This window comes from Pongo pygmaeus, chromosome 19, assembly GCF_028885625.2.
Source record: "Pongo pygmaeus isolate AG05252 chromosome 19, NHGRI_mPonPyg2-v2.0_pri, whole genome shotgun sequence".
NCBI lineage: Eukaryota > Metazoa > Chordata > Mammalia > Primates > Hominidae > Pongo > Pongo pygmaeus.
In genome coordinates this window covers 55,892,537-55,915,601 of record NC_072392.2, presented here as the reverse complement: position 1 = coordinate 55,915,601, position 23,065 = coordinate 55,892,537, and the positions used below count along the sequence as shown (strand labels likewise).

Genomic DNA, 23,065 nt, shown 5'->3' with positions numbered 1-23,065 from the left:
TACCACTAAATCTTGGTAAAAGTGCATGGGAGGTTCAATCATTGTATTTTTTACTTTTCTATGTTTGACAATTTTACTAATAAAATTTTATTTATTTATTTATTTATTTATGTATTTCGAGACAAAGTCTTGCTCTTGTCGCCCAGGCTGGAGTGCAATGGTGCGATCTTGGCTCAATGCAACCTCCGCCTCCTGGATTCAAGTGATTCTCCTGCCTCAGCCTCCCAAGTAGCTAAGATTACAAGCACCTGCCACCACGCCCAGCTAATTTTTGTATTTTTAGTAGAGACAGGGTTTCACCATGTTGGCTAGGCTGGTCTCGAACCCCCGACCTCAGAGAATCCACCCAACTTGGCCTCCCAAAGTGCTGGGATTACAGGCGTGAGCCACCACGCCCAGCCTATTTTTTTTTTTTTTTTTTGAGACAGATCCTTGCTCTGTCACCCAGGTGACACGATCTCAGCTCACTGCAACCACCACCTCTTGGGTTCAAGCGATTCTCCTGCCTCAGCCTCCTGAGTAGCTGGGATCACAGGTGCGTGTCACCATGCCTGGTTAATTTTTGTATTTTTAGTAGAGACGAGATTTCCCCATGTTGGTCAGGCTGGTCTTGAACTCCTGACCTTGTGATACACTCATCTCGGCCTCCAAAAGTGCTGGGATTACAGGCGTGAGCCACCGCACCCGGCTGATAAAATGTTTTAAATATTTTTTGTTGCTCAGTACAGGGGAAAAAAACTTAATACATTATTAACATACCACTGCCTGGTCATCCAAATCTTTGTGTCAGGGAGGAAAATGTCTATACAATAATGGTGTCACTCGGAAGTTCAGGTCAAAAAAAAAAAAACACAAAAAAAAATCAAAAAAAGGTGACAATGACACAAATGAGATATTTAAAAATTAACTCTTCAGAGGCCAGGTGCAGTGGCTCACACCTATAATCCCAACACTTTGGGAGACCAAGACAGGCAGATCACTTGAGGCCAGGAGTTTGAGATCAGCCTGGGCAACATGGTGAAACTCCGTCTCTATTAAAAATCCAAAAAAATTAGCCAGGAGTGGTGGCGAACACCTGTAATCCCAGCTACTCAGGAGGCTGAGGCACAAGAATTGCTTGAACCCAAGAGGCGGAGGTTGCATGAGCTGAGATCGTACCACTGTGCTCCAGCCTGAGTGACAGAGCAAGACTGTGTCTCAAAAAAATAATTAAAAAATAAAATTAATGAAGTATAGTTTTTTAATATCCCATTCTCTCCAAAACTAAAGTCACGTCTTAGAAAGTCCCTTCACACTCTATGGCTTCGCCTCACCATCCCCACCCCCAGGCAATTTAGTAGGGGACAACTGTGGCACTGTGCTGGGAGAAAGTGAAAAAGCAGCCTTGGACACTATAGCACTTAACCAAGAAGAAAACTACAAATTATTATCAGGCAATATTTGCTTAAAAAATAAAATAGGCTGGGCGCGGTGGCTCACGCCTGTAATCTCAGCACTTTGGGAGGCCGAGGCGGGCGGATCATGATGTCAGGAGATTGAGACCATCCTGGCTAACACGGTGAAACCCCGTCTCTACCAAAAATACAAAGAATCAGCCAGGCTTGGTGGCACACGCCTGTAGTCCCAACTACTCGGGAGGCTGGGGCAGGAGAATAGCTTGAACCCAGGGGGCAGAGGTCACGCCACTGCACTCCAGCCTGGGTGACAGAGGAGACTCCATTTCAAAAAATAATAATAAATATAGAAAACTACAAATTAGTTACATAAATACACATTGTCATAATATTGTCATAACTACTTTTTTTAAGACCTTGGTAAATTACAGCTAGAGACAAGAAAGATAAATAATGTATACATTATGACTATTCTGTAAATCAAATAATGATTACCACTACTTTGAAAACGTTAATATTAGCTGCATACATTTCCATAAAGACTTCAACCGGCCGAGTGTGGTGCCTCACACCTGTAATCCCAGCACTTTGGAGGCTGAGGCGGGCGATCACCTGAGGTCAGGAATCCGAGACCAGCCTGGCCAATAGGGTGAAACCCCATCTCTACTAAAAATACAAAAATTAGCCAGGTGTGGTGGCACGCACCTGTAGTCCCGGCTACTCAGGAAGCTGAGGCAGGAGAATCATTTGAACCAGGGAGGTGGAGGTTGCAGTGAGCCGAGATTGCGTCACTGCACTCCAGCCTGGGAAATAGAGGGAGACTCCATCTCAAAAAAAGAAAAAAAAAAGACTTCAACCTCCCTCCACTAAAACATATTTAACATAAAAAAAAAATTTTTAATCAGATCTACACTGAGAGTTTATATATATCAAGGCAAAATGGCCAACATAACAAGAGGATCTATTTATTTTGACCTATGTCATAGAGCATAACCAATTAATGAATTAAAGCAAACAGTGGGTTTATTTCTTTTACTAAATATGATCAAATATACAATCTTAACAATGACAAAGCCTCTTGGTATTCGATTCTACTTACCCCAAAGGTTTTGGCTTGTGCGTATCTAAGGAGTGCAACTGACATCTCTTATTCTTCTTACTTTTTGGAATAGCATCTATCATGTCATTTAGTTTGGACCTAATTAAAAATAAAACATATTAAGAGTTTAATTCATTTTACTTTCAAATTTTAAAATCTCTATTTACTGTCTTTGAGAGAGAAGTCTCAAAACAAAAAAAAAAACCACTTTTCTCTATCCCCACTGTATCTACCAGTGTGCCTGGCACTCACGTATTTCAACATTGACTGCTATCTGACTCTCAGCCATCTTCCCTTGCCCAGCCAGTATGTAAATACGCCAGTTGCAGAAGCACACACCTGTAGTCCCGGCTATTTGGGAGGCCGAGGTGAAAGGATCACTTAAGCCCAAGGGTTTGAGGCCAGCCAGGGCAACATAGTGAGACCCCATGTCTTTAAAAAATATATAAAAACCTCACAAAACATTATGTAAACACAATACATCCTTGAAGAGGAGTCATCAACAGAAATTTTATGCAAATGTAGAATATACACTACTACTATCCGCACCCTCCATCCAACCAATGAGCAAAGGTTGTCAATTCTACCTTTTAAATATTATCTAGAATCAGGCCTGGTGCAGTAGCTCATGCCTATAATCCCAGCACTTTGGAAGGCTGAGGTAAGAGGATCACTTGAGGCCAGGAGTTCAAAGCCAGCCTGGGTAACATAGCAAAATTTTCATCTCTACAGAAAATTTTAAAATGAGGCCAGGCATGGTGGCTCATACCTGTAATCCCAGCACTTTGGGAGACTGAGGCCAGGAGTTAGAGACCAGCCTGGCCAACATGGAGAAACCCTATTTCTACTAAAAAAAAAATACAAAAATTAGACAGGTGTGGTGGTGCACGCCTGTAATCCCAGCTACTCGGGAGGCTGAGGCACAAGAATCACTTGAATCTGGGAGGTGGAGGTAGCAATGAGCCAAGATTGCACCACTGCACTCCAGCTTGACACAGAGTGAGACTTTGTCTCAAAAAAAAAAAAAAAAAAAACTTGAATAAAAGCTAAATAAAAATTAACCAATCTAGAATCAGATCACTTCTTATCACCTCTACCATTATCGTCCCTGTCCAACCCACCAATCTCTAGCTTAGTCAACTGCAATAGCTGGCCTCCTAAATGGTCTCCTTGCTGCACCTTCTGGCCTTTACATTCCAGGCCTCACTCAGCAGCTACAGTGATGCTTTTAAAACATGAATCAGATTACATTATTCCTCTGTTCAAAAACACTCCGAGGCTTATTTTCCCAAGCCCAGGCACAGTAAATATCAAAAGTCCCTACCACCATCTTTAAATAGGAAAGCCTCGGGTTTACTTTTCAGACCTCTTCTTCTTTTCCTATTTATATTCACTAAATGAGACAAATTTACAGCTCTAACCCAGACCTCTCTGAATTCTATTTGGATGTCTAATCGCTATCTCAAACTTAGCACACCCAAAGATGAGCTCTGTTACATTTCTCCTCAGTCTTGTCCATCTCGGTAAATGGCAACCATTTGTCCTTTTTTTTTTGAGACAGAATCTCGCTCTGTTGCCCACGCTGGACTGCAGTGGCGCGATCTTGCCTCACTGCAACCTCCGCCTCCCGGGTTCAAGCGATTCCCCTGTCTCAGCCTCCTGAGTAGCTGGGATTACAGGCGCCTGCCACCACGCCGGGCTAATTTTTGTATTTTTAGTAGAGATGGGGCTTCACCATGTTGGCCAAGCTGGTCTCAGACTCCTGACCTCTGGTGATCCACCCTCACCGACCTCCCAAAGTGCTGGGATTACAGGTGTGAGCAACCACGCAAGGCCTGTTGTCCATTCTTTACATCACAAATCTGAGAATCATCTTTGATGGCCTCCCTCACAACCGATCTATCCAAAAAATCCCATTGGCTCATTCCTCAAAATATACCCAGGATCCTTTATAACCATTTTTCACTACCTCCACAGCCATCATTCATTCTCAAAACAGACGTCAAAGTAAACCAAATTTCATCAGACTATGCCACTCTTCTGCTCAAAACCTTCCCAAAGCTTCTCACCTCACTCAGAGTAAAAACAAAAGACCTCAGCCAGGCACGGTGGCTCATGCCTATAATCCGAGCACTTTGGGAGGCCGAGGTGGGCAGATCGCCTGAGGTCAGGAGTTCAAGACCAACATGGCCAACATAGTGAAACCCTGTCTCTACTAAAAAATAAAAAAAAAAGCCAAGCGTGGTAGTGGGCACCTGTAATCCCAGCTACTTGGGAGGCTGAGGCAGGAGAATCACTTGAACCCGGGAGGCAGTGGTTGCAGTGAGCCGAGATCGCGCCATTGCACTCCAGCCTGGGCAACAATAGCAAAACTCTGTCTGAAAAAAATAAAAATATGACTGGACCTTTTATTACCTTTTTTTTTTTTTGAAATGGAGCTTTACTCTTGTTGCCCAGGCTGGAGTGCAATGCGCGATCTCAGCTCACTGCAACTGCCGCCTCCCGGGTTCAAGAGATTCTCCTGCCTCAGCCTCCTGAGTAGCTGGGATTACAGGGATCCGCCACCACTCCTGGCTAATTTTCTGTATTTTTAGTAGAGACTCGGTTTCACCGTGTTGCCCAGGCTGGTCTTGAACTCCTGAGCTCAGGCAATCCTACTGCCTCGGCCTCCCAAAGTGTTGGGATTACAGGCGTGAGCCACCGTGCCCAGCCACTCTTCCTTTTTTCTTTTTGAAATGGAGTCTCGCTCTGTCGCCCTGGCTGGACTGCAGTGGCGTGATCTCAGCTCACTGCAACCTCTGCCTCCTGGGTTCAAGTGATTCTCCTGCCTCAGCCTCCTGAATAGCTGTGATTACCGCCACGTGCCACCATGCCCAGCTAATTTTTGTATTTTTAGTAGAGACGGGGTTTCACCACGTTGGTCAGGCTGGTCTCGAACTCCAGACCTCGTGATCTGCCTGCCTTGACCTCCCAAAGTGCTGGGATTACAGGCGTGAGCCACAGCGCCCAGCCTTATTACTCTGCTGACCCCATCTTTGATTACTGTTCCCTTCATTCATCTGGCTCCAGCCACAAGGGCTTCCTTACTATTCCTCAAACATGCCAATAAAACCCCAACCTCAGAACCTTTACACTAGCTGTTCCTTCTCTGCCTTCCCCCAGTTTTCTACAAGATTCGCTTGCTCACTTCATTCAAATCTATATTCAATGTCATTTTATCAGGGAGGCCTTCTCTGACCACCCTCCACAATAATTCTTCCCCCGCTCCATTCTCTACCTCCCTTACTGATTTTTCAAACTTATCATCCCTGACAAATTGAATATTTGCTTACTGTCTGCCTCTCCCCACATGGAGAGCAGAAACTTTACATTCACTGGTACATACAACTTACTCAATAAAATTATTAAATTAGACTCAATCTTTCCATCAAGAAAATAAGCTGCCACTGTCACCAAGCTGTTTTAAATTTTAACAAACCCGTTTTCTCCTAATTGATTATACTTACCCATGTACATAAAATAATGTATAAAGCTTCTTTGCATCAGTCATGCAGCTTCCAGTTACAGACAGGACTCCCTTGGGCCCTACTGTTAGGGGTTCAAGAGCAGGATTTCCAGACTCTACAAGCTGGGCAAAGAGGCGCTCCACACTGCGACGACAACCAACACACGGGACAAGCTGAGAAAGTGCACTCGGGACTTCGTGTGATGTCACCACCATGGCAATACTTAGATCCTGTTGCTTAAGCATACCATGTCGCTGAAAGAGGGAAAGAAAATGAAGGAGTGTCCTTTAAAAAGACGTAAAATTATACTTTCACTACTACTGGTTCCTATCCTTGTGCAGTAAGTACAACCTGGCCAGGGTTTACCAGCTCTACCTGCAACTGAGTCAGAAAGGCAAAGTAGTCAGCCTTGTCCATGCCGTACGGAATTTGCGCCACAAACCCCCTTGCTCTAGAATCTAGGGTATATAAACAACTCTGCTTAGTATGCCAAAAAGCAGTCCTGCATCTGGAAATGTAGGGCTCGTTCAGTGAGTATTAGGCCAGTCCTCTCACACACACAAAAAAAGCACAATACAGCTGTACCTTTTTTTTTAGTTTGTTTGTTTTTGTTTTTTGAGATGGAATCTCACTCTCTCACCAGGCTGGAGTGCAGTAGCACAATCTCAGCTCACTGCAACCTCTGCCTCCTGGGTTCAAGCGATTCTCCTGCCTCAGCCTCCCGAGTAGCTGGGACTACAGATGTGCACCACCACGCCCAGCTAATTTTAGTATTTTTAGTAGAGATGGGGTTTCACCATGTTGGTAAGGATGGTCTTGATCTCTTGACCTTGTGATCCACCCGCCTCAGCCTCCCAAAGTGCTGGGATTACAGGCGTGAGCCACCACGCCTGGCCTGTTTTTTTTTTGTTTTGTTTTTACAACTTTTAACAACACACTTACTATCACTATGTTTAGCTACAGGAGTCAAGTTAGGATGGTAATCATGTGGAGCAGCAATTCCCAATCCAGAGGCATGAACAGATGTATTATGAATTAGTGGGAGAAAACATGGCCTATCTTCCTTATGTAGGGAAGTGAGTAACTAGCATGCTGCTGCTTATGAATTGTATCTGCTGGTTATGACAAGGTAGAAAAATAACTGACAGGTACTGTTGCAGAGAAATGAGCAAACTCTAGTAAGTAACTTCTACCTGATGAAGTTATAGTTAACTGCAGTTAACACTTTCAGATTTACCAAAAACAGATAGGAAAGTAGGATAATTCCCAAGAAGCATTTTCTCACATTTACCATTACCCTTCCATTCAAAGTTTTCTCTAAAAGTAGAAATAAGAGTCCTGAAGTAAACTAACAAGTCGTCTTCCAATATCTTAATTACAGTCAGCCCTCCATATCCATGGGTTCTACATCTGTGAATTTAACCAACCAAGAATTGAAAATATTTGATGGGAAATACTAAACACGTACAGACTTTTCTTCCTTGTCATTATTCCCTAAAGATGCAGTATAACTACTATTTACACAGCATTTACATTGTATTAGGTACTATTAGGAATCTAAATATGCTTTAAAGTATATAGGAGGATGTGCAGAGGTTACATGCAAATATACATCTTATTTTTTCTGAGACAAGGTCTCACTCTATTGCCCAGGCTGGAGTGCAGTGATGCGATCTCAGCTGACTACAACCTCTGCCTCCTGGGCTCAAGAGATCCTCCCACCTGAGCCTACGGAGTAGCTGGGACCCCAGGCACATGCCGTCATGTCTGCCCAACTTTCTTGCATTTTCTGTAGAAACAGGGTTTTACCATGTTGCCCAGGCTGGTCTCCAACTACTGAACTCAAGCGATCCACCTGCCTTGGCCTCCCAAAGTGCTGGGATTACAGGCATGAGCCACCATGCCTAGTCCTTACTACACCATTTTCTATAAGCATTGTGGATTTTGGTTTGCATAGGGATCCTTGAACTATCCCCCACGGATACTGAGGGACCACTGTATATTGCATTTAAGCATATTTATAAAGTACTATATTTCTCAGGAATTAAACATCAGAAAGTTCATAATATAGGATTACTTTGTCTGAAGAAAACAATTACTACAGCAGAAAACCAACAAGTTTTTAATGAAAAATTATATACCTTATCTTTTAAAAACCAGGAAAGATGGCCTGGTTTTAAAATTAAAGTCTTATGGACATGTAAAATATTAACACACCACCACCAATTCTTTTTCACATGGCAATTACATAAATCAGGTAAATAACTAGGCATGCTTACTACAGCAATGGTGAAAGAGCAATTTCAGTGCAATATTAAGACCTAGAGAATCCTATATAAAATTAGTACAGCTAAATTTTAAATGAGTCTTTAAAATACACATACACCATTAAAAACACTGATTGAAAAAACTATTACCTGAATGAACTGCTTTAGCTGTGCACCATTATTCTGATGTCCATCGAGATTTAACACATTGTCAGGAAATTCCATCACCATCTTAAAATGCAAACAGAACAGAAATCAATTATTTTATCCCTCTGAGAACAGGATACAGCCTACAAACTCCAGAAATAGACCCGTGAAAGCCAGATTTGCACCCATCCCTAGCCCTCCAAAAAATTTTGTTAAATCCAAGTACATGGCCCGGTGCGGTGGCTCGCACCTATAATCCCAGCACTTTGGGAGGCCGGTGGGGTGGGGGCGCGGCGGATCACCTGAGGTCGGGAGTTCGAGACCAGCCTGACCAACACGGAGAAACCCCGTCTCTACTAAATATATAAAATTAGCTGGGTTTGGTGGCGCATGCCTATAATCCTAGCTACTTGGGAGGCTGAGCCAGGAGAACCACTTGAACCTGGGAGGCGGAGGTTGCAGTGAGCCAAAATCGCATCGCTGCACTCCAGCCTGGACAAGAGTGAAACTCTGTCACAACAACAACAACAACAACAACAAAAACAAAAAAAAATTCGAGTACACAAGACGGGTTTCCTTTTTTTTTTTTGAGACGGAGTCTTGCTCTGTCACCTAGGCTGGAGTGCAGTGGCATGATTTCGGCTCATCACAACCTCCACCTCCTGGGTTCAAGCAATTCTCCTGCCTCAGCCTCTCGAGTAGCTGGGATTACAGGAACCCACCACCATGCCCAGCTAATTTTTGTATTTTTAGTAGAGATGGGGTTTCACCATGTTGGCCAGGCTGGTCTCGAACCCCTGACCTCAGCCTCCCAAAGTACTGGGATTACAGGCGTGAGCCACTGTGCCTGGCCAGAACAGTGCCTACCTGGCACATAGTAAATGTTTGCTCTAATTATGAACAAAAAGGGCACATTGATATACTTATTCAATTATCAAAATTCACTACCAGAGGAAGGCATATGAAATTTAAGGAGGCTTCAGTATGTCACATAATGGGAATGTGTAATTAGTACATTTTACTGATCTGTTGTCACACCAGAGATTTTAAGTAGTACCATAGTTATGTATCACTACAAGCCATTTTTACTATAAGATGTCATCAAATTAAAGCAGCATCCTGATTTCAGGTATTAAAATGTGGGGGAAAAAGATATGCCTTCAAAACAATGAAAGTAACACATGTATACCTTAACTAAAACATTGTTAAAGATCAAACATATTGTACTAGGACAAACTGTTTCCACATTTCCACATAACAAGGACCACAAACTCCTACAAAACCAAAGAGTGAAGTCAAGACAAAAACACCCATTTAAGGCAAAAACAAAATATCCCTATCCAGTTGAATGCGATCTTAAAAAGATCACTCCCTTCCCTAACCAGCACCAAAGACCTGCTTCTTTAATGGATGTAACCATTCCTTTCCTTCCATATTAGAGAAATTTAAAACATGCTTGTTCTAACAACAAAATGAGGCCTCATTAACAGCTAAGTCAAACGTAAGCAATAGATTTAACAGTTTTTCTTGATTTGATAACGGAGGAATATGAGATATATGAAGTAGAGAGACAAATAGATACTAAAGGATGGACTATGATGTAAATACTAACGTAATCCAGACTGCATGTACAACACAATTCAAATTTTCAGTGTGTATACTTTATCTTTCAAAAAAAAGAAAACATATTAGATGTGGCTATCTCTAGGTAGTAAGACAACTTTTTCTGTATGTGTTCCTATACTTCCCAAATGTATTACAATGCATATATACTATATATTATGGGAGGAGAAGAGTTAATGCTCCTTGCTTCCAATTCTATATTCACTATACCATGTTTAGAGACATGCTTCCATTTCAATAGCTTTTTTTTTTTTTCTTTTTTGAGACAGAGTCTTGTTCTGTCACCCAGGCTGGAGTGCAGTGGCGCAATCTCGGCTCACTGCAACCTCCGCCTCCCAGGTTCAAGCAATTCTCCTGCCTCAGCCTCCTGAGTAGCTGGGATTACAGGCACCTGCCACCAAACATGCTTAATTTTTTGTATTTTTAGTAGAAACAGGGTTTTGCCATGTTGCCGAGGCTGGTTTCAAACTCCCGAGCTCAGGCAATCTGCCTGCCTCGGCCTCCCAAAGTGCTGGGATTACAGGCGTGAGTCACCGCGCCTGACCCATTTCAATAGCTTTTACCATTCTGAAAGTTTTTTCTTCCATACATACAGATGAAATGTCTAAATGTCAATTATCTAATTTTCAGGTTTATCAACCCTGACATCTTGTTTCTAGTTTTCCTTCTCAGTCTTCTTATTAATACCTCTAAAAGGGGGTAGCAATAAGTAATAATAAAGACACTTCATATGTATTAGACATTGTTATAAGCACTTTCATACATTAACTTTATCAACAGTACAAAGCAAAACTGAAGTCAATGGTCTAAATGCTGTAAATGATAAAAATGATAAAAAGCTATAAATGATCTGGTGAGGATGACCGAAATGAGCAAAATATCTAATGATCCATACTGCCTATTGTATTTATTCTAATTAACATGGTCTACTCAAATTTAAAAAAATAATAATAATCCTGGTATTGGAAATCCTGGTCCAGAAAACTATTATAATAAAAGCAATAAAATAGTTAATAGTTCAATTAACTCATATTTTCTGGAATCATCAAAAGGTTTAAGACACACAAAAATTTAACTGTCAAGTCATTAAAAAGGTATAAACTTTTGGAACCATGTAACTCAACAGAATATTGCAGGTCACTCCAAACCTACCATTTAAGTAACTAATATCTTGATTTATATTTTCACTTGCTTGATACAAATATACACCATTTCACCACATACCAATAGCCGTAATAAAAAATGACAATTATCTATACTGTTTAAAGATCAAAGCTATCAATTTAAGAAACAAAGAATATTCCTTATTTAACCAAATCAAAATCTCTCCAGCCTGGTTCTTAGGCAAAATCCTAAATTCTGACTCAGTATGTATTTCTATTCTGATCAACTATTTTAAAAATTGAAACGGAGATCAAAGAATATATCTAATAATACTGAGACCTGCGAGCTGATTTGTAAAATTTTTTTCTTGAGACAAGGTCTCAACTCTTGTTGCCTAGGCTAGAGTGCAGTAGCTCAATCTCGACTCACTGCAGCCTCTGCCTCCCAGGTTCAAGCAATTCTCCCAAGTAGCTGGGATTACAGGCGTACCACCATGCCCAGCTAATTTTTGTATTTTTAGTAGAGACAGGATTTCACCATGTTGGCCAGGCTGGTCCCGAACTCCTGACCTCAGGTGATCCACTCTCCAAGGCCTCCAAAAGTCCTGGGATTACAGGCGTGAGCCACTGCGCCCAGCCTAAAATATTTTAATTATATGGATAATACCTGATTTAGGAATTCTTTTTAAGAAGTCAATAAAGAAGCCGGTGGCTCACGCCCATAATCCCAGCACTTTGGGAGGCTGAGGCGGGTGGATCACCTGAGGTCGTGAGTTCGAGACCAGCCTGACCAACATGGAGAAACTCTGTCTGTACTAAAAATACAAAAAATTAGCCATAGTGGCACATGCCTGTAATCCTAGCTACTTGGGAGGCTGAGACAGGAGAATCACTTGAACCCGGAAGGCGGAGGTTGTGGTGAGCCGAGATCGTGCCATTGCACGCCAGCCTGGGCGACAAGAGCAAAACTCCATCTCAAAAAAAAAAAAAAAAGTCAATAAAGAACAGGGTTATTTTTAAAAACAAATCTCGTTTCCATTCATTTCATTTTCACCTAATTAGTACCAAAAATACTAAGATCTAATCTATTTCTATCTTTCCTGGTTTCATCAGCTTGCATACTACTAAATTTTCTCTTGTATTTACTCACTACTCTGGCTGGAGACAATGCACTCAAACTAAATACTCTGTCCTCACCTTTCAAACACTTAGGACAATGGCTTTTTACCTTACCGTTTTCTGGCCCATCATTACATGCTGTTCAGTGTTTTAAGAGATGAAAATAAAAAGGGGAAGGCAAAGAGGCTAGTAGCACAATTTGTTCTTCATTCTTTAAAACCACTTCCTTAACTTAATCTTGAGATTCTAGGTTACCTAAAGGAAGACAGTCCTGTAAATTATTTCAGGTGTGGTTTTATAAAGGCATCATTAGCATTCAGCTTCATGAAGAGGTTCCCTACCCATAGCTAGCCACAAATACAACAAGTCATTGTGCTGCAATTACTGCTTTATAAAATTTATTGAATCCATTACCCACTTTCACTCTTAAGTATCTGTTCTGGTTTCTTCTGACCACAAAAAAGACCTGTCTTCAGCGCATTCTCACAAGTTCTAACCAACAATATACTAAGTTTGCATTTATTAAAATCACTGTCATTTTGGTTTTACTCCATACAGCTATTTGTAACATCTATCACCCTCAGTAAAATTAACTGTTAAAAGTTGAAAGGAAACATTAACATTAAATGCTAAACTTTTAACAATTACAAAACATCTAATTCCCAAGTGGATACGCTACCATTTATTATTTTTTTAAAGTGTAAGACATTAAGAACTCTTATCAGATTAATGCTGTACACGCAAACAAGAACAAAAAGAAAAAAAAAAAAACAAAACCCCAAACTCTTATCAGAGTAGTCTATTTAGATTGGTTTAAGCTAGGAGAGCAAACTGCAATGCAGAAATGTAACAATCTGGCCGGGCGCAGTGGCTCACGCCTGTAATCCCACCACTTTGGGAGGCCGAGGCAGGTGGATCACTTGAGGTCAGGAGTTTGAGACCAGCCTGGCCAAAATGGTGAAGCCTGGTCTCTACTAAAAATACAAAAACTAGCCGGGCATGGTGGCGGGCGCCTGTAATCCCAGCTACTCAGGAGGTTGAGGCCCAAGAATCACCTGAACCTGGAAGGCAGAGGTTGCAGTGAGCCAAGATCACACCACTGCACTCCAGCCTAGGTGACACAGTGAGACTCCGTCTCAAACAAAAAAAAAACAAAAAAGAAAAAAAAAAGACATATCATAGCAATCTGACAATATGTACCTGGAACTTTACAAAAGGTTCTTATCCTTTGATCCAACCAGTAATTCCACTTCCAAAAGCCTGAGAAAACATTTTAATGCAAAGATTTTTGCATTATTTATGTTCTTACAGTTTATTGATGGCAAAAACTAGAACAACCTCCATGTCCAACAGTGGAAAAATAATTACGGAATGTCATACAACAGAATATTACACAGCCATTAAAAATGTTTAAGAATGACAAGAAAAAATGTTTTCAAAATTACATTTAGTGAAAGAAATAAGGACAAAAAATGTTACAGAAAACAATATATTAACTCTGTATCTATGTGTGTGTCTAGGACTGAAATTACACCAAATGCTGCTTATCCCTGAGAAGTATGATGAAGCGTAATTTGTTTTGTAGTTATTTTTCAAGATTTTAGAAGGAATATATATTTTGGCCGGGTGTGGTGGCTCACACCTGTAATCCCAGCACTTTGGGAGGCCGAGGCGGACAGATGACCTGAGGTCAGGAGTTTGAGACCAGCCTGGCCAACATAGGGAAACCCCATCTCTTCTAAAAATACAAAAAAATTAGCTGGGCGTGGTGACGCACACTTGTAATCCCAGCTACTCAGGAGGCTGAGGCAGGAGAATCACTTGAGCCCGACAGGCAGAGGTTGCAGTGAGCCAAGATCAGGCCACTGTACTCCAGCCTGGGCGACAGAGCGAGACTCTGTCTCAAAAAAAAAATAAATAAATAAAATTTAATTCTTCAGACTTCTCTAAAATCAAATCTGTATTATATGTTATTTTATAATTATAGTAACACTGAACAACATTTTAGCCAGAGTATAAAACTTTCTTAAATATTTCACCATTCCACCAACTTATTTGGGATTTTCTCAAATACACCTACATCAGCCCTATCCTATACTCAAGTGTTCAAACTCACTGAACTACCATGGGAATCTTCTAAACATGGATACAACATATCACATAAAAGAAGAGGCTATTTTTTTTTTTTTTTTTTTTGAAACAGTTTCACTTTGTCTCCCAGGCTGGAGTGCAGTGGCGCAAGCTCGGCTCACTGCAACCTCCGCCTCTGGGGGTTCAATCAATTCTCTTGCCTCATCCTCATCAGTAGCTGGGTCTACAGGCGCACTCCACCACACCCACTGATTTTTTTGTATTTCAGTAGAGACAGGTTTTCACTACGTTGCCCAGGCTGGTCTCAAACTCCTGAGCTCAGGCAATCCGCCGGCCTCGGCCTCCCAAAGTGCTAGGATTACAGGCGTGAGCCACAGCGCTGGGCCTAAGGCTACCTTTTTTTTTTTTTTTTTTTGAGACAGTCTTGCTCTTGTTGCCCAGGCTGGAGTGCAGTGGTGCGATCTCGGCTCACCGCAACCTCCACCTCCCGGGTTCAAGGGATTCTCCTGCCTCAGCCTCCTGAGTAGCTGGGATTACAGGCGCCCACCACTATGCCTGGCTAATTTTTGTAGAGACGGGGTTTTGCCATGTTGGCCAGGCTGGTCTCGAATTCCTGACCTCCAGTAATCCACCTGCCTCAGCCTCCCAAAGTGCTAGGATTACAAGCGTGAGCCACCAAACCCGGCCTAAGGCTACTTCTTTACATACAAGTTCGTTAATTTCATTTTACAAGTCCAAGTTACAACTGACAGTTTAACTAAGGGTAGAGTTTCAGCATCCCAACTAAAATGAAAGTCTGCAACTGCCCGTAAACATTGTAACTATATTGCAACATTTAGCTACTATCAAAATCCTAAGACTACTATTTGAAATAAGTTCAAACAATGTTTCCTCAGTGCATTACCTACAGACCCTAGGGACAAAGACAAAACCTAAGGTTAACTTCATGCATGCACTGCCATCTATCAAAGGAACAGTGCAGAGCATAAAATTCTGATGGGGCATCTTCCTTCCCTCTTCCCTTTTCCCCTTCTCTCCCAACAGGTGTTTTGCTCTGCATTCTCCCTTTCAATAGTATTTGGCAGAATATCCTGAAAGAAACTTGATTCCCTTGACAAGAATTTTCACTAACATTCTCACAGCATTCAATGACTGTGCAGAAGTTCCAACACAAATAAATGTCTCACTCATTCCTTTGTGATAAAAACCCATTCTGAAGCAAAGAAAAACTGCACCTTTTCCTAAATGTTATTTTGAGATATTTAAATTAAGTGAGCTTAAGTTTTATTTGCCTTAGTCACAAGTCCACAGTATAATTAAAAAGCAAAATTCAACCGCCAGATACAGTGCAAAGTAAGTTCCGTACTAAACCACATTGCAAGGTTACATCTTTTTCAGCGGAAAATTTTGGAAAGTCACATCATTGTGGAGAGAATACAGTATAAAAGCACCTAAAAAGTTGGCCATTTTAAAGTGCTATATGACAGATTAACGTGTTGCATTCACAAAGGTGGTTATGTGAATATACCAAGAACTAATGTCTTTTAAAGACTATTTATGTTGGTTTTCCCTATGTTTTGGTATGCTTTCCTATGTTGATTATTCATTAAATAATAATCTTATATCCAAACTCACTGAGTTTTTTTTTTGAACTCCACAGCCATTGTGGGACAATAAACCTTAAAGGGTGATATCATAACTATATGCTTCAGAAAAGTGTTTATGTTGGCAGGGGAGAGAAGAAAGAAAATATCAACAAATGAATCCCTATCTGGAGTCCAAACCGAGAAATGCATTGTTTAATATGATCACAGTGCTAGTTTCAACTATTTAAAAATACAAGTCCATTATACTTCTAATGCAAAAAGTACAGAAATCATAATCAAGACACACAATTTCTAATGCATCAACACTATTTACTTTATGTCAGAACAAATCATTCTACCGTTTTTCATGAAAAACAAATGCACCTGAATAATCGTAGATGCTGTCACTGAAAAACTTCTAATAAATTAAGTCATTCAATAGCTCCTCTAATCCTTTTTAAAGTACTGCAGCTCAATCAAGTCTTAATTGAGATTGGCAAGCATAAAGGCATAGACTGGCATCTCTACAATGACTTGCATTTTACATAAAATTTGAAAAAAACTTCGGTAGACATTTGAAAAAAAAAATATTGAGGAACAAAACTGATCAACTGCCTTTGATAGCAAAAGAATACTGATGAGATGAAGAGACTTAGGTGTACCTTATCGAAATAAGCAATGTATAATCCAAAGCTTCAGCATCATCAAAACGCAGATTTCAAGATATTCGGAAAAGGTTAATTTCACTTCTTAAGAAATAGTGGCAAGCAACTGCACTCATTTCCTGTTCAGATTCAATTCAAATTTCAGCCATTTCCTTTTAAAGGAAATAGTACAGCAACATAGGGCAGAGAGGGTCGGTAATGCTACACTACCAAATCTAAAGAATAAAGTACCCGGAACTGGGTCTTGACACTCAAGATGAGCAATCAGTTTTTTATAGTACTCTTACACATTCAATAATTTGAATTCCTTTAAAAAAAAAAAAAACAACTCCACCTGTAAACTAAATAATGCCAAGAAAGCCCGTTTTGAAGAGACAGGGCCTAGCAGTACAATCGTTTCAAGAGTTTTAATGCATTAGGCAATACGAGACTATTTACAACGAAATTAAACCATTTTAGTGGAATCTTGACTGTGCACGAGTATGTCACTCTGCCCCCAATAACTAAGCTTACGTGGTGAGAGCTACCAGTATTAAAACAAAAAATACACAGGTAGCAGTGCAGCTGCGACATTTCCAGGTAATTAAGCCTCCCCGAGGGTAGGTGGTTTCTGTATGGGGTAGGCCCTAAACGCTCAAGATCCTTCAACCCCTCTCTGAGACGTGTGCTTTGGCAAAAGCAGCGTCTCCTAAAGGGAAAGGGTCAAGGAAGAAGGTTCCAAAAGAAGGAAAATCTGGAGAGAGGGAGTGCGTACGGAGCTCTAGGCTTGGGGCCGACAGAGGTTACCGAGCCACCCACTGCAAAGGCGAGTTTGTGGGGCCTGCTGAAGAGAAGGCCTCGCCTAGGAGTTGCAACACACTCTTTCTCCAGTGCGCAGCGCTCGGCCTGGGGGAGGGGGAGGAGGGGAAACAGCTGCCAGGAGAGCGGCTGGCCCAGCCCGGCCCGGCCCGCTCACCGTGAGAGTGTCGTCTATGTAGAGGGGAATCTGCCTCCTCTCGAAGGGGAACTCCTCCTCCCCGTCCCTGCACACTGCCACCAGTCGCGCCATCGTCCCCGAAGCTGCCGTTGCCACCGTCACCACCTCCTCCCAGCTGCCGCCGCCGCCGCCTCCTCCCAGCTCCTGCCTGCCACAGCCAAACCCCGCGAGCGTAAGCACCCGCCGCCGCGCAGCACATTCGCCACGGGGAGCAGGGAGCGGAGCGGGATGGGACGGGAGAGCCGGGCTGCGTTTCCCATCACCCGATTCCACACGCGCTCAGCCAATCAGCGCCCAGCGCCGCCGGGACCCGCCCCCTCGCGCTGCGCTCCCTCCCTCTCTCCCGCCCGCCCGCCCGCCGGCCTCCAGTCAGGGTCCAAAGGAGAGGCGGAAGGGACCGGCCTGCCGGGGGCTTCCCCGCCCGCCGCAGGAGTCCCGGCCCCAGGACGCCACCCCTGGCCTGGGCCTCGCAGCCTGCTCCCCGCCGCCCGCCGCCCGTGTGCTCTCTGCCCCCAGCTGACCCCTTCTCCCCGCTTCTGGGCGCACCCCGCCCAGTCGGCCCCAGAACTGCAGTTGCCCAGCGCGACCCCGCCCCTGGGAGGGGTCGACCCCGCAGCGGCTCTGCGGAGTCCAGGGAAGGGGGAGGGTCAGATCCTGTCCTCACCCTTCTCGGAGGAGGCTGTCGGTTCCGACCTTCACTGTTTTCGTGGTAGCCTCGCTAACTCCCACCTCTGCTCCCTGTTACTGGCTGACGAGGCCCGCGTCAGGGCCGGCCTGGGCGGGAGCGCAGCTCCGAATGCCGTTTCCTATCCGGGCAGTCAGCCGCTCGCGCCGCGGGGAGTGGAAGAGGGAGGGCGGGGTACAAGGGGAAGGTGGCGCCGGGCGGGGCCCACGTCCTCTCGCGAGACTGGGGCCGGCCGCGCTAGGGACCCCGCTGGAGAAATCTGCGCCCAGAGGGTGCGGGGCCGCCCTGGCCGTCCCGCCCGTGGGCCCGGCGCCCTCCTTGGAGCCCAGCCATTCCGCTAGACCCGAACTAGGACTGGTAGGAGGGGTGATCGGCCCAACCTCAGGCCCCAGCCGCGGGCCGGGAAGGCTTCCCCAGGGACGAGGGGCAAGCCCCTCGACGTCAGGGTGTCGTCTATGTAGAGGGGAATCTGCCTCCTCTCGAAGGGGAATTCCTTCAGCAAGTCAACCCGTCTGATTTGGGGCTGACTCAGGGCAGAGGCCCAGAGAGGACCTGGATAGGTTGCGAGAAGTCGAGATCAGAGGGGGCGGAAGGCAGTGAGAAAAGGGAGACGAGCATCGGGGGGTGAGAGACAAACTCAGGTCTGGCTCTTGGCCCTTGACGCCACTGAATTCGCGTCCCACGGCGGGAAGAGGAGAAAAGGGCCCTGACACCGCGGCTCGCCAGGGTCCCGCTGCGTAGCTGCATCCCGATCCCGCTGAAGGGACCGCAAATAGTGAAGTGCTGACAGCTTGTGGTTGTCGTTACGCTGGAAGGAAATAGAAAACCGGACGGTGTGTGTGTGCGTCTTGGCCAAAGGAACTTCTTGGGCTGGGCTAATGTGAGCAGGGACTCCCTTGGGCGAAGTACTGGCACTGGCCGACGGCCTTTCCCTCTGGCCGTCTCCGAGGAAGCAGAGCTGATGTGAAGACAGTTCCTCTCGCCACCGTGCGTTCAGTTCTGACCTTGAAGGTTTTGGAGGTCTGTCGTGAAGATATTTAGCCTATAAAAGTCCTGGTGATCTGAAGGACAGATGAATTTACTGCTCTATTTCCTGGTAGAATAGGCTGGAGCTGTGATACCTTTAAACAAAGTATTTTGGGTCGGGCATGGTGGCTCACGCCTGTAATCCCAGAACTTTGGGAGGCCGAGGTGGGTGGATCACCTGAGGTCAGGAGTTCGAGACCAGCCTGACCAATATGATGAAACCCCCTTCTCTACTAAAAATACAAAAATTAACCGGGCGTGGTGGCATGTACTTGTAATCCCAGCTACTAGGGAGGCTGAGACAGGAGAATCACTTGAACCCGGGAGGCGGAGGTTGCAGTGAGCCCAGATCACGCCATTGCACTGCAGCCTGGGCAACAAGAGCGAAACTCCATCTCAAAACAAAACAAAGTATTTTGGTTATCACATGGAGTCTTAGAGATTCACAACAAAAAACCCATAGTGCACCCTTAGCCATGTTGACTTATTACATTGTGTGGTCATTGTTAGGGTCGGTGTGACATAACAAACGAAGAACCATTGTTCATTCCCGAAGGTGTGATTACCCGGCAAATATTTATGTCTTCTGGGCCGGAGCCATGGCTCACGCCGGTAATCCCAGCACTTTGGGAGGCGAGGTGGGTGGATTACTTGAGGTCAAGAGTTCGAGACTGGCCTGACCAACATGGTGAAACCCAGTCTCTACTAAAAATACAAAATTAGCCGAGCGTGGTGGCGCACGCCTGTTATCCCAGCTACTCGGGAGGCTGAGGCAAGAGAATCACTTGAACCTGGGAGGCAGAGGTTGCAATGATCCGAGATCACGCCATTGTGCTCCAGCCTGGGCGACAAGAGCGAAACTACGTCTCAAAAAAAAAATTTTTTTATGTCTTCTGGCCATGTTAGCAGAGTAGAAGAATGTATTAGCTTGAATCTAATACGTATGTATGATGTTCATATACATAGCCAAAATTTGGACATTTTTAGAGAATCTTGCGTTTTATGTAAAAAACAAAACCAAACAAACCAGGACGGGGGCGGCGGCTAACACCTGTAATCCCAAGACTTTGGGAAGCCAAGGCGGGCAGATCACTTGAGGTCAGGAGTTCGAGACCAGCCTAGGCAACATGGAGAAACCCCGTCTCTACTAAAAATACAAAAATGAGCTGGGCGTGGTGGCGAGCACCTTTAATCCCAGCTACCCGGGAGGCTGAGGCAGAAGAATCGCTTGAACTGGGAAGGCAGAAGTTGCAGTGAGCCAAGATACTGTGGCCTTCAGTATCTAGAGGTGCTCCTATAGTGGTACATCAATTAATGTACCCACTTTAAACCTTTTTTTTTTTGAGACGGAGTCTCGCTCTGTCGCCCAGGTTGGAGTGCAGTGGCGCTATCTCGGCTCACTGCAAGCTCCGCCTCCCAGGTTCATGCCATTCTCCTACCTCAGCCTCCCGAGTAGCTGGGACTACAGGCACCTGCCACCACGCCCGGCTAATTTCTTGTATTTTTATTAGAGACGGGGTTTCACCGTGTTAGCCAGGATGGTCTTGATCTCCTGACCTCTTGATCCGCCTGCCTCGGCCTCCCAAAGTGCTGGTATTACAGGCGTGAGCCAACGTGCCCGGCCTAAACCTTTTAGATTTCATTAGGATTCTGGTTGATAAAGAACATTAAAAATGACAAGCTCATTATATAGGTGCTAATTTTAATTACTTTGACTACTGAACACACGCCAGGTACTAACAAAGAAGGGAGTATTCACCCTGGGGATTTAAATCTATGAAAAGGCATTAAAACACATATATAAAACATAATAAAATGAAATCCCAAAAGTCTCTTACCATCTGAGCTTACTTTCCGTAATTTGGGTTTGTCTCTTAGGTCCACTGAGCATACTTAGTATCTTTGGACAAATAGGAATTCAATGAAAACGTATTCTTAAAGGCGAAAAAGGCAGATTTGCTAGGTAAGTTGCTGTTTCTCAAGGAGGTAGCCTGGGTGCTATAAATCCAATCCAATCTAATCTAATGCAGTACAATACAATATAATACAATTGATACAATAAAATCAATATCCCAAGGAAAACGCTTAGAAAATTATTTCATGGCAAAATAATTTTTCAAAGTTTTCACTGTGCATCTTCCTGGTTTTAGAGTAGGCACTTATTTTTATTTTCACTATTGCTCTGTTTTTAGTCATAACCACTAGTACTGCAGCAAATATTTCTTGAGTATTATCCTATGTACTTTAAAATGAAAAGTATCTGCTTTTAGAGCAAACCTCTAATTGAGGAAATATATAATTGCTACATTAAAAGACAGTTGTCTGTTGCCTATTATTTCATTTTGATATTGGCATTGTGAAATGCAAGTTCAAAGGATTTGAAAGGCCAGGAAAGCAAAGGCAATCAACAGCAGAACACATTTTGCTGGTACCTAATAAAGAACAGTTGGAGGGATGGAGCTGTAATAAATTATCAGCAAAATACCATTCTTTTTCTTAGGTCCAAATGTGTGAGAAGCTAGCCACAAAATGCAGGCATAAATGAGATCTATCTGTTCTTCAGGCTACCTAGGTTTTAAAAAAATGAAAAGTACCAAGGTATTCCTTATTATTTTTTAGCTTCATAGACTATATTTAAACTCCTAGGGAACAACATAAGGTTCTTGTATGATTTATATAAATACATTGGACATTTATGCTCAATAAAAATAAAACTGGTTGTCATCTTCGGCACACAAGAGCTATTGGGGCACGTGTAGTAGACATCCCCAGTTTATAATTGTGTAAAATTAAAATTGGCCGGGTGCGGTGACTTGCACCTGTAATCCCAGCACTTTGGGAGGCCGAGGTGGGCGGATCATGAGGTCAGGAGATCCAGACCATCCTGGCTAACGGTGAAACCCCGTCTCTAATAAAAATACAGAAAATTAGCCGGGCCTGGTGGCGGGCACCTGTAGTCCCAGCTATTCGGGAGGCAGAGGCAGGAGATCGTGCTAGTGCCCTCTAACCTGGGCAACAGAGCAAGACTGCGTCTCAAAAAAAAAAAAAAAAAATTAAAATTATGGGAGTGAGTCACTTTCTGAAGGGCATAGATAGGCTGAGGTCCTGGACAGATTATGTTCTTCTTACTCCTCACTTTGTTATCTTTCCCTCTCCTCTGCCCTCAAAAATTGATAGTTGCAAGGAAAATGATAGTTGATTAGAAGACCTTTTGTTGTTTCATTATAATAACCACAGTTTTATGTGGTAAGACAATCTATGGCCACAGAATGTTATTTAAATTACCATAGTGACCTAAATCTGAGGATCTGTGGATTGGGTTTTCTTTTTCATGAGCTGACACTGGGAAGTTCTGTTTTATCTGTCAAAAATAAACACACCTGGCCAGATGCGGTGGCTCATGCCTAAATCCCAGCACTTTGGGAGACCAAGGCGGGCAGATCACTTGAGGTCAGGAGTTTGAGACTGGCCTGGCCAACATGGTGAAACCTCATCTCTACTAAAAATACAAAAATTAGCCGGGCGAAGTGGCACGTGCCTGTAATCCCAGTTCCTCGGGAGGCTGAGGCAGGAGAATTGCCTGAACCTGGGAGGCGGAGGTTGTATAGTGAGCCAAGGCTGTGCCACTGCACTCCAGCCTGGGAGACAGAGCAAGACTCCATCTCAAAAAAAAAAAGACAGTAGACTATTAAACGTTATTATAGGCCAGGATCACAACGCCTGTAATCCCAGCACTTTGGGAGGCTGTGATGGGAGGATCACAAGAGGCCAGGAATTT

At 43.7% G+C, this 23,065-nt stretch overlaps 1 protein-coding gene across 1 annotated transcript in view; it reads right to left on the bottom strand.

Annotated features, from left to right (window-relative positions):
- The window catches only part of LOC129017007 (gametogenetin-binding protein 2-like), a 114,288-nt gene extending 96,446 nt beyond the window's left edge, over positions 1-17,842 (bottom strand). The window contains exons 1-4 of the mRNA XM_063655585.1: positions 17,556-17,842; positions 8,417-8,497; positions 6,000-6,253; positions 2,494-2,592 (exon numbers count right to left, since the gene is read on the bottom strand). Of these exons, the coding sequence (XP_063511655.1) occupies positions 2,494-2,592; positions 6,000-6,253; positions 8,417-8,497; positions 17,556-17,648 (527 nt within the window). The 5' untranslated portion in view covers positions 17,649-17,842. The remainder of the gene's footprint in view (positions 1-2,493; positions 2,593-5,999; positions 6,254-8,416; positions 8,498-17,555) is intronic.
- Positions 17,843-23,065: the final 5,223 nt, after the last annotated feature.